General features: G+C 53.8%; 1 protein-coding gene across 1 annotated transcript in view; it reads right to left on the bottom strand.

The window, feature by feature from the left end:
• Positions 1-752: 752 nt before the first annotated feature.
• Positions 753-12112, bottom strand: part of Sec14l1 (SEC14 like lipid binding 1) — a 46375-nt gene continuing 35015 nt past the window's right edge. Inside the window, exons 9-16 of the mRNA XM_052194551.1 lie at positions 11259-11347; positions 10355-10425; positions 9243-9414; positions 8841-8975; positions 6393-6527; positions 4486-4737; positions 3411-3589; positions 753-3137 (exon numbers count right to left, since the gene is read on the bottom strand). Of these exons, the coding sequence (XP_052050511.1) occupies positions 3032-3137; positions 3411-3589; positions 4486-4737; positions 6393-6527; positions 8841-8975; positions 9243-9414; positions 10355-10425; positions 11259-11347 (1139 nt within the window). The 3' untranslated portion in view covers positions 753-3031. The remainder of the gene's footprint in view (positions 3138-3410; positions 3590-4485; positions 4738-6392; positions 6528-8840; positions 8976-9242; positions 9415-10354; positions 10426-11258; positions 11348-12112) is intronic.

Consider the following 12112-nt stretch of genomic DNA (forward strand, 5'->3'; position numbering starts at 1 on the left):
GGGTTAGATGGAGTTAAGCTTTCGTATTCTTAGGCTGTTTCTCATTTCCACAAAAACGTGACCCCAGAGCCAAGGCTAGGAAAAACCGGTTTGCCTTGACCAACCTTAAGTCTCTCCTCAGGTTACAAGTTCAGCAGGAAGTGTCAGGTGGGGAGTCAGGCCATTTCCCAGTTTGATTGCCTGGGTCAACATCATCACCTGGCAGGGCTCACACACCAGGCGATGAGGCACACTTGGGAGTCTCTTGCTTTCTAGGGTCAGAACCCCCAGTACTGCCCCACTAAGGACAAATCAAGGACAAAGATTGCCCTTCCCTTCGAGGAGGTTCTGGCCTGGGCCCCTGGCAAGACTGTGATGACCTTCCCTCCCAGACCTGTGCCCTGCTGTCCTGGGCTCTGTCGCCTCTGCAGACCCCAGAAACAAGAGAGTCAGGGTGAGGTCACTCTAGCCTCCCCAGGTCCACACCTGCCTACTGTCCTGAACTCCAGAGTCACCTGCTTGGAGAAATCTATTTACAATGATACCGGGAGCCAGACTGTGAGGCAGGGTTTTGGCATATAGCCCAAGCTATCCTAGAACTCACTCTGTAGCACATGTATGATGTGCTGGACTGCACAGCAGGCCTTCGAGAGTCACAGAGTGACTGCACAGGGTGACAGCCGCTTGGCCTCCCCTTGCCTCTGGGCACAAGCAGCTGTTCTTCTCCATCCCTGCTCTTCCTAGGGCCTCCCAAGAAGAAAAGGACACGCGTCTTAAACAGTTCACATTTATTATTGGAACAATAAAAAAATCTTTTAAAGACTATCAGTATTGTATTACCAAGAGTGAGGCAATGTGTTTACAAAACATTTACAGAATTTGATATGCAAATAATGGGTTCAGGAAGGAGAGTGAATTAAGACACTAGAAACAGGGAGAGCCCAGAGTGTGGAGGGGAGCAGCATCTTAGGAGGTGCTGGGCACTGGGAGAAGCAGCTCTGCGAGCCCTTCGCTTAGGAATCTCTCAGCCTTCCCCTCACAAGGCAGCCAGTGCCCTGTGGCCGGGGAGCTGAGGGTCTGGGAGTGCGGAGTGTGCTTTGAGCTCTAAAAGATGCTCTCAGCTCTGAGGGGCTGGACAGTGCCACTTCTGAGTGGACTTAAGGGAAACAGCTCTTCAGCCTGGGACATGGCTGTGACTCAGATAGGTCTATAGACACCTCGGGGCACATGTGGGCTGTCCAGTGAAGCGCTTTCTTGGAGGCTGTCAGCAAAATCGCCATCTGGGACATGGAGAAAGGGAGAGGGAAAGGGAGAGGGAAAGGGAGAGAGAAGAGAGAAAGGGAGAGGGAAAAGGCGAGGGGAGAGAGAAAGAGCAGGGGGCATCTTCAGGCCCTTTCACTTGGAGCTGGGAAGCCCTGACTGGAAGCAGCATGGTAGCTGCAGCCCTGCTGTGCTATGTGCGAGCACTCCCATGCACAGGAAATGCATGGCAGCGGGGCCGGAAAGGCCAGCAGCCAGGGGCTCACCCACCAAGCCAGGCTGCTGTGTCGTCTCTCCTCATGCTTGCTGGCATGCGACGGCCTCTACAGAGTTCTCAGACCACACAGCCAGCCAGCCAGCGCCTCAGAGCAGCGTCTACACAGGCGTCCACCCTGTCACGCACACTCATGGCCGTGTGGATTTGGCACACATCTTTAGACATGGCACCACACACACACACACACACATCCTGGGCCCTTCTCTGGAGATCAGCCACCTGCAACTTCTTGACAGCTCGCTGAGAAGCATGCATTCCCATGAAAGCTGCAAATGGAGGATCTGCTCTAACAGCAGGCTTTGGGAAGTGAGGATCAGGAAAAGAAAGAAAAGAAAGAGAAGAGACGAGAGGAAGCAGCCCCAGCCTCTAAGCCGCGTCTATGAAACTCGGACAGAACAAGCGCAGCCCGACGCGCTGCCCCCCCCCCCCCCAGCAGCACCCACTCCCTCATGCACACGCACAGCGCCACATACAAACCCACAACATCCACCCGCATACTCCAGGCCACTGCAAGCCATGCGCCACCCTGGAGAGCATTGCTAGAGTTTGCACTGCCACACTTCCAAAGGCAAGTGTGACCTACTGCTTCCACACACCCTGCTGAGGGCTGAGGACCCTGGGTGCTAGAACTGAGGACCCTGGGTGCTTCTGGGAGGACTGAGGACCCTGGGTGCTTCTGGGAGGACTGAGAACCCTGGGTGCTGGGAGGACTGAGGACCCTGGGTGCTAAGGGCACAGAGCCACCTTCCTGCAGAAGGAAAGGCAGCACTCAGCAGAGGGAAAAAAATATTCCCCTCTCCCCTCCCCCAAGTTCATGGACAGAAAAATTTTGCTCTGAAAAATATCAAAAGATTTGAAGAGGAGGAAAGAGAAAGCAATGTTTAATGGTGGCGGTGTGGTCAGGAGTCAAGCGGAGCCCTGGCACCCCTCCTGGGCCCCAGCGTCTGCTCAGGAGTGGGCCGGCTCTGCCCCAGGACCGGGTGCTCCTCAGGCTGCAAGTCCTTAGAGGAAAGGGACCTCAGAGCTGTCCAGGATCCACAGGCCACCTCCACTAACAGGGAGCCGAGAGGACTCCACTGCAGCTTAACAGCTGCCTGCCGCAGCTTCGGTTCCGTGGAGGAGGAGGTGGCGAGTCTCTGCAGGGTGTCACACAAGTCATTCACTAGTGGACAAGGTGGAGTTTGTTGGAAACATTTTTTGCATCGACATTTGAGACCAGTCAGTCTCTTACTGTAGATAAACTACTTTTCTTTCGAGAGCCCTTGTGCTCCGGTTTGATTTTGTGCACGCTGTATACAAAATCTATGGCTATTGAGTTAAAGTTAGGGGTAGAGTTAAAACTACCTGTCAGGATGGTCTGGGGACCAGGTGACTAGTGACCATCAGCAGAGCTAGCTGCTATCTAGAGGGAGGAGTCTGCACATCCAGGGGTGGGCGGAGTCTGCACATCCTGGGGGTGGGCGGAGCACAGCAGCCGAGTTGCCCGCCCTCCGCGCAGGCGCAGGCTTCGCAGCACTACCTGGAAATCATGGAGCTGGAGTGCGACTGGCTGGAAGAGGTGGTGGCGGCACTGAGCTGCGAGAACCCACTGTGGCTGGACTCCAGGCTGGTCATGGAGCCTCTGTAGACGGAAGCAACAAAGAACCAGAGTGAGGAGCGGCCCTGAGCCGCCCACAATGCCTGCGGAGCCCCCAGAGCCCCTCTATCTGTTCTCCCCCATTGGCCCTTGTAAAGTAGGGACAGGACTATATCACTGGAGTAATCCGCCTCCGTGGTTTGCCCCTAGGTGACACTGCACTTAGCAAATACACTTAGCTAGTGCAACACCACTTTTCGGATGCTGCCAGAGAGCCGCAGCCGGTGAACAGCCAGAGCCTCCCTCTCAGGCGCGAACCTGAAATCCTCAGAGCCGATCACTTCTGTGTAGTACATCACTTTGCACTTGTGGGAGGAGACCTGCAGGGAGGCCAGCACGTCGTCCACTCGGGGCAGGTTGGTGGCCGCGCACGCTGGCATGGTGTGGAACTTCCACTGGAGGATGTAGAAGCCGGGCCACCTGGTCACGTGGGACCCCTGCAACAGTGAATAGCAGCGACTCAGGCCATTCTGCCAGGGGGAGGGGTGTTCCGAGAGCTTGTCCTGAGCAACCGGCCTAAGGATGCCCTTCTGCTCACCGAGGCAGCCTGTGCTATCTATGGTCTGCCAGGTGTCGGGAAGGCAGCATGCACCCTGCACTACCCTCAGCAACAGGCAGCCTCCTGAGACCAGCTGGCCATGGGGGCTGTCAGGAGGGCCTGTCTCCCTGACAGAGATATCTAGTCAGGGACCAGCTTCTCTCTCTGCCACTCTTCTGTCGCCTTTCCAGCACACCTGGGCAGTCTGCTCCAATGACATATGATTAAATATGTCATGGATTAAAGATCCAGAGGCAGAGCCAGCTGTTAAGATGGGAGGACTAACTTTACACAGACCGGATGCACGGGGGGCTAGCTTCTGAAAACCTCAGATGGAGGAGAGCAGGCGGCCACTGTGTGGTCAGAGGCATTGCAGGAGGAAGTAGGTGGGCATTCTGTGTCAGAGGTGCTGCGGGAGCCAGCACACGGGGAGAGCCGCAGGGGCCGACGGGAGCCAGCGCAGTACAGAGCTGTCATGGTTTTTAGCAAGAGTTGACAGTGCCCTGTGCACTTCTTCCTCTTGCTTCTGTGTGACTTTCCTCTGGAGGCAAAGCCATGCCTACTCATATTTCAGTCACCTGAAACCCAGAAGTGTGCCTACAAAGCAGTTCTTCCCTGTCCCGTCCCCCGGGAGCCCACACTTTACTAAGCTCATCCCTCTGGTCTCGGGCTTCTCCTTCCTCAGTGCCCGGGGGCATCCGGAATCTTTCTGGCACTAGGCCGCCCACTGTGCCATTTTCCCAGATACCGCCTCCTCGGGACAGAGGCCGCAGCAGTGCTGGACTGCAGCCCCACCTGCACACTCTCTCCTTCTTTGCAGATCAGAGGAGACTCCACCATGCTGTAGTCCCGGCCCAGCTGCCAGGCTCTGTCGATGAGCTGCGCGTTGTTCCCTCCTGGAGAGGTGATGCTGTGGGCCCCCAGCGAGTCCTTTTTGGGTGGCTGGGGAGACCTCTTGGAGTGATAAATATTAAAGACGATGTCCCCTTTGCACACATCGAAGTCCCACGTGATCACTGAGGAGGCGTCCACAATCTGAATGAGAATCTGGAGAAAGAGATCCTGTCAGCAACCCGTCTGCAGCACAAGGCCTGGCTGCAGCTGGCGTGGGAATGGCTCTCTCCAGGGGCTCGAAGGCGCAGATGTGTGAGTTGGCAGAGGGCAGAACAGATCAAATGGGCAGTTCTCTTTGCCACAGGTGACTCAACCATCTAGATGCCTGCCTGCCAACTTATCCACCACTCTATGAAACAGTGTTCCTGCAAGGTGTCCCCGAGGAGCCACACCGCTAGCAGCCCAAGAGAGCCTTACTTCCCAACACATCAGAAAAACACACAAGCACGGCCTTGGGACTCAGTGGACTGCCTCAGGCTGGGAGCAGCGAGGCCGAGGCCGTACAAACAGAAGGGCGGGGCAGAGTGTCGTCCCAAACCTTCATCAAGCTGAAGTGTCCAAGAGGGAAGGTGCAGGGATGTGAGGAAGGTGTGAGGCCGCACTGCAGGAGTGCCTGTGCAGTCTACCACCTCGCCTCCCCTCCCCCAACTCTTCTATGACCTCTGAGGGCACAGCAGCAGACCCAGAAGCCACAGTGCCCCTCTCACTAAAGGATGCTGCATGTTCTCGTCATAGAGCAGCCCCCACAGGCCGACCTGGCCAGGACCTCAGCCCCGTGCTGACAGAGCATCTGGGACTGTGACATCAGCCTTCAGCCTGGGCAGCACTGCCTCTGATGTGCGCTTTCCTTATACTGCAAGGCAGAATGACACTTTTACTGTTCAAACAGTGACAGGCGCCTGTGACTCACAGGAAAGATGACAAGCCCTGATCCTTGCAACAAGATACAACTGACGAGTGCCTAATAAATAGTGAACCGGGGCCCTTCACCCAGCCTGCAGAAAGGCCCTACATAAGGAGTGGAGGCAAATGATTCTTGGGACAGTCAAAGGTCCGCAGTTCCCTGCATTGGACTAGACAAGGAGAGAGGGAGCGAGGAAGGGAGGGAAGGAGGGAGGCACCAAGGATCTGGGCCTGCTTGCTCTCAGCACTGCCTGGCTCACTCTTCAGCCTGCCTCTATGTACCTGAAGCCCTTGGGGAAGACATGAGTTATGGCGACTGCCAGGTGCCTGAAGCCAGTTGTCACTGTGAAGTCACCAAGGAGCCAGTGGCACACTGACGGACAGCCTGTCCCGTCTAAAGCACTGCCGCCCACCAGAACACTGAACTACATGCTTGCCCTAGAGCGAAGCAAAGGCTGAGCCAGCAATGTCACAGCGCATGGACAGGCTGGGGGGGACATGTCAAACAGGACACATGTCGGCAGAAGGGAAACAGCAGGGCTCATCTCTCTTCTCTGCTCATCCCACCAGACTGACAAACAGCAGCAAAGACAGACACACAAATGAGCACATGAGCGAGGAAACCGTGTTTCCTAAAACCATCCAACTCAACGCAGGACTGGACTGAGCCTCCAGGCAAGCCGTGCTCTGGGTTGGGTCAGGAGCGCCAGTGGGATAGTGCCAAGGGGCCGATCCACTGTCACAGTGCTCTGGTCAAACAGAAGTGTCTGTCTGAGGCAGCCCTACCCTCCAGTGCCAATTGACAAGAGTGCCAACTAAACCTAAAGAACAAGACCAGAGGCAGCAGCCAAGGACCCCGAGGGAAGCCCTGCCTGCCCGGTGGGGGTGAGGCCGCAGGCAGGCACCTCATGTGGGGCTCCTTTGAACACGCTGGCCGACTGGTAGATGGTCTCCGTCCAGAGCTTCAGGTCTTCATTTTCCAGTTCCTCTGCAGTCCTGTACAGCGATTTGGGGACCAGTCCACCCTCTGGCACATCACACTAGAAAGGCAAACACAGCAGTGAGAGGTGTGCAGAGGCCAGGCCGCTGCTCACCCCACGCCCACTCTCCTGGGGCGGCTGACAAGACAGACACTGGCAACGTTATCAAACAGTCTGCAGCGCTTGGTGAAATAGTGTAAAGCCACTTACACATGTGGTTCTACTTTGAATAAATGAGAACAGGCTGAAGCTGGTTTACCACAGGATTCACACTGATATTTATGAGGTACGGAGCTCAATTACTAAGATGATCTACAAGAGAATTAGCAGAACTCATACTGCACTGCAGGACAGTCAATTTGTTAGCTTTATTCCTGAGCCACAGAAACTACAATCTCTCTGTGGGTGCGGCTCTGAGGCACAGCGCTGCCCAATATGTACGAGGCTCTCGGTTTCATCCTCATTGCCACAAAAAAAATAAGGAAAAAATTAAGGGGTATAACATTTGAAATGTAAATGAAGAATATATTCAATAAAAAAAGGAAAAAATTATAGCCAAGATATGATAAAGCAAATTTCCTATGTAACCTAGCCAACTACTGATGAATCAGCTGAAAGTTAGCGAGGGACTACTTCGGAATTTACTTGAAAAAGCTACATTGAACTAGAATTTATTCTTAGTATAAATTTTCTAATTGACCTTAATAAAACAAACTCACGTTCAGGTGCATAAATCTAAGTACTCTCTAGATGGTCAGCCCAGAAGCCACTCCACAGAAAGGACGACTACAGCCCTCAGCCTGCAGACAGCGCCATGTCCCTGCAGTCACTAAAGTTACAAGCACTGGCCTGGAACAGGCTTGCTGGTGAAGCCTGCATCAGCATGCAGACTGCTAAGACTGGAGGGCTGTGAGTTCAGGGCCAGCCTGGCTACATACTGAGACTGTGTCTCAAGGAAGACGGACCAACTAACCAAGCAACCAATCAATACCAGTCTGGCTGGGAAGGTCAATGCCCTCCGTCCACAGGGAAGTCAACAGTTTATAAGTGGCCTCAGAAGGCCTCATCATGACTCTGAGCCCATCAGAACATTGGCATACGCCAACGGAAGGCAGGGGTAACAGTTGGGAGTCCCTCCTCCCTTCAGTTCCTGCCCTAACTGCCTGGGATGCTAGCCTCCCCAGGACAGCAGGCAAGGGTGCCTCAGGCCGCCTACGCCCTAACTGTGCTTCTCACCGCTTGCTCTCTGTACTGCGATGGCGTCTTCAGTCTCCCTCCTGGAGACAAAGCTCACCTCTCCTGTTTTCTATATTCCTCCAGCCATTTGGAAAAGTCACACTGAAAGTTCATGTGCTGATCCCAGGGCACACACCCCAGAAGACCAACATTATCGTCAAGTGTGACTAGAGAGCCTGCTAAGGACCTTCACTCCCTGCTGCTTGCATTCCTACTGTGTGCTGTGTGGAGGCAGTCACAAAGCTCTGTGGGCTTCCGGTCCCTGAATCCTCCTGCCAAGCTGCTAGGCACAAGCCTGCATATGTCCTAGCCTCAGACTCCGGCACCACAGCTCAGGGTCTGCAAGCAGAAAGCTCTGGCTAGTTATCTATCACCTCATTCTTAAAACCCCAACCCTATAGAGAGAGACAGCTCCTCTGCTTTCCAACTCTGACTATCCCGTCTGTTCACTTAAGTCTAGAAATCTACCTTCAGATACAAGGCATCTTGTTTTTAAAGATGAGGTGTTGGTCACTTGACTGTGAAGCTGGCATTTGGACCCCTGGCACCTCTGTAAACCTGAGTGGGCAGAGGAGCCTGCCTGTGATCGCACTTCATGAGGCCTGGAGGGAGGATCCTGGAGCAGGCTGGCTCGTGGACTCACCTCATTAGTGAGTCCTGGCTTCAAATGAGAGACTGCCCCAAATGACAAGGTGGAGACCAACTGAGTCAACCTAGGACCTATATACTTACACACATGCATGCATGCACACATGTATGCACACACTACACTCACATGCGCGTGCACGCACACACAGAGACACTCATACCACATGTGCGTATACTTAAGAACATGGACATGCTTGCACACACACACACACACACACCCCACACAGAATCATGTAAAAAAGACATAGTTCTTAACCATGTAGCTCCTGACGTAGTGGAGATGTGAGTCACACAATGCTGTGTGAATAAAGAAAGCTGTGCTGCGAGATCCCGTAACAAATCCACCAAAGCGCTAATGCGAATGGACATCAACACAGTCCCTGGTGCCTCAGGCCCCGTCGGCCCGGCCAGCAGCCCAACCGAAGGCCAGAAAACCTTTAGTGCAAACCCGGGCTGCTGTGCAGTGTACAGCTTCTTGTCCATACGTACCATGCACTCGCCGCTCAGGAAATCGGGAATAATCTCTTTATCGATGTAATCCAGCAGGCCTCCAGGGCCCTGGTAGTCATTTCCTGCATAAATGAGGAACTTCCTTCTGGTGTTGTCATCAATAAATGGACTAACCTACGAGTGAGCACACACAACAGTAACTTCATCTGCTGAGCCGTGAGCTTCAGAGCCTATGTCTGTGTGTGACGCCAGCCATGAGTGAGGTGACAGGTAGCAGCTTTCATAGACTCTGAGTCTACGCAGAGCCCCAATGCCTCGGGAACACCCTGCTGCATCCCCCACTCTGCATCTATGTGTTTGTTTGCTTTCTCTGCCCAGCTGAGGCTTCAGTGGAGATGCGAACTGCACATGCCCCGCTGGCTACAGAACAACTAAACCCACCAGCGTCCAGAGCACAGGGAAGACCCTGGGGGCTCGGAGGATGAGCAGGCGGCCCAGTGTCTCAGGGTAGTTGGCCTCCACCACCTCGATGATACGCAGCAAGGCTTTGACCCCTGGTCTCCACAGATGGCGCATGTTCAGCCCTTCAAGGTCCACCAAGCAGGTCCATGAGCTACAGTTACATGGAGAATGTTTTATTGATAGGTTTAATTGTCTTCTTTTGATATAAAAGTCACTTATAGCCATTCCCAAATACACCAATTTTAAAAAATTAAAGTGCTATAAACTCGTATTTATATTTAAGAAACACAGAAGCTCAAAGGATAGGAACAACACCTAACTACAAGATGAAGTCCAGACAGACTACAAACTGCTGAAACACCAGTGCTCAGGGCGCACAGGCAGGACGCCAGCCTGGGCCAATGAGCCCTTAGCTCTGAAACTCCAACTAAATCCCTAAAGATCTCCCTCAGAGCTGCTCATGCTGAGCAGGCCGGTGCCACCTCCCCAGCCTGTTGCCAGAGCAGACAGTGGGCATCGGCTACAGAGTAAGCCGCAGCAGCTGCCGTACCCACAGGCCTAGTGCTGCCGCAGGAACCACAGGACAAGGTGCTGTAAGCAGGCCTGCAGACCCTGGCCTGGCATGACTGACGCCGTCCAACCTGAGTCAGGGCCCACTTTCTCTGACATGGGGTCTCTTGTGATTTAGCCTAGCCTTGAATTATATGTAAGTGAAGATGACCTTGAGCTCTGAATCCTTCTGTCTCTGTCTCTCAAGTGTTGCAATTACAAGTGGGAGCCATTGTGCCTGGCTTTTCCTTTCTAAAAGGTTTTCTCTGACTATTTCATGACAGCATTCCGCAGTTAGAAGCTGGTTCATGAGGACAAACTAGGGGTTGGGAAGTAGAAAAAAACCGCCAACAGGAATTCCCTTGGGTCTGCAGTCGGGCTCCTGGGACCAGTACGAAGCCTGGCCCTGACCCCATCACTTGCTCTCCAACCTTCCAGAGCATGTGGTAAACAGTAACTGTCAGACTGCGTGCCAAAGAGCAACAAAAGTGTTACTTTAGTTCCTGTTCTTTATATCTGAAAAGAGACAAGTCCCCACCCACCTGATTGGCCGCCCAAAGACTTTGGTGTTTTCCTCACATCGTCTCAGGCCCTCTTCGTTAATGGAAAGAACCTGCAAGCAAAGGCCAGCGACGGTAGGTCAGTCCCAGAAGGCAAAGGTAACACCAGACTCCACCGAGGGGAATTAAGGCAAGATGGCAGACACGCACGCGTGGGACCGCAGGCACTCTCCTCACACTGCACACACACAGCAACAGCAGACATTCTACTTGCAAAGAATAAACAAGAGCATTCACAGCAGAGAGAGCAGGAGGCCCATAGCCGCTCAAGTCACCTGAGCACTGATGGGGCGGGGTTTGCAGAACAGGCTTGTTTGGGACAGTAGGCAAGGGGGGGTGAGAGGGAGGGAGGGAGGGAGGGAGGAAAGAAGAGAGACAGAGACAGAGGCAGACAGACAGACAGACAGACAGAACAAAAGACAAAAGAGAGACTGAGTGTGTGTGCGTCATGTGTGTGTGTATGTGCGTGCTGGGGCCCAGGTACCTACAAGAATACTCAACAAGAGTTGTGAATAGTGGGGAGCTGGGATTTGTTTTCAAGCTAAAAGAACAGATTCTTCTCTGAGGCAGGAGTGCAGTTGACTTAGGGACAGATGGGGGTGGGTTGGAATCAGCTCAGTGGTCTATGAAAGAGGCTATGAGCCTGGTAATGCGGAAGGGTAAGAGAAAGAGATATGGCTAGAGGTGTGACATGGGCGATGCTCTGAGTCCGAGGTGACAGGGACTATGTATCTCCTGAGGCTGGCACTGTGAGCTTCCTCAGAAGCCTTTATATGGTGCACATCTCCCTAAGAGTGGAGCACTGCACATCTGTCAGAGCAGTCCCAGTGCTGCTGACAACAAAAGGGAGGCGAGCATTCAACCTAGACCCCCGCTGAGCACTTACATATCGCAGCAGGGCCTCCTCCCCGAGAGCTCGCACCAGGCCTTTGGTGTCCATCTGGCCCAGCCTGAGTACATACAGCGGCCGTCCATCTGCAAGCGAAGGCAGGGAGGGGGCTGTGGTGAGTGCATGGCAAGACACAACTCTAAGAGCCCTCTCAGGGGGTAAGGAGCAGTTCTGGGCAGAAGGCCCCTCAACTGGGACACCTTGGGTTTGGGTGCTCCCTGTGCTCGAGATACCCAAAAGACCCTGGCCTACTCTGAGGAAGGCTAGCTTCTGTGTCCGGATAGCATGGGTAGAGCAGCACCTAAGCAGACACAAAAGGCTTCAAACTCAGCTGACAGCAAACCACAGGCCCCAGGGCTGAGCTGCTGCTGGGCCAGGCCAAGGGGCTGAGCTGGAGAGCAATCTGTTGGCTCCCCAACCTGTTTGCACATGGGTGTGGCAAGTGCAGTGTTCACTACAGGGGACGACATGGCTTTGGTTCTTTAACTCTAAAACAATTTCTTATAAATTACTTAAAAATTATTGTCAAGATTTTTAAAAAACCAGCCTTCCTCCCTGCGGACATAGATGTGGAAACCCTGAAGTCCCACAGCAGCGCTGTCACCTAAGTCACTGCAGAGCCTGTGATGCTTGCCTGTGACGACCTACCAGGGTAGGGAAGCTCTTGGCGCAGAGCACATCCTGTAAGTGGCCAGACCCAGGCCGTGCTGGATGGGGAGCATGGAAATCAGCCTCCTCAACACTCCAACGTGCTGGGCCGGGCGCTCACATGTGTCTCCTGCAGAACTTCCCCTGCAGCCCAGGACTCACTGTGGAGTTTTGGCTGGCTTAGAACTTGCTAGGTAGATGAG

The sequence above is a fragment of the Apodemus sylvaticus genome, chromosome 10 (assembly GCF_947179515.1).
Source record: "Apodemus sylvaticus chromosome 10, mApoSyl1.1, whole genome shotgun sequence".
NCBI lineage: Eukaryota > Metazoa > Chordata > Mammalia > Rodentia > Muridae > Apodemus > Apodemus sylvaticus.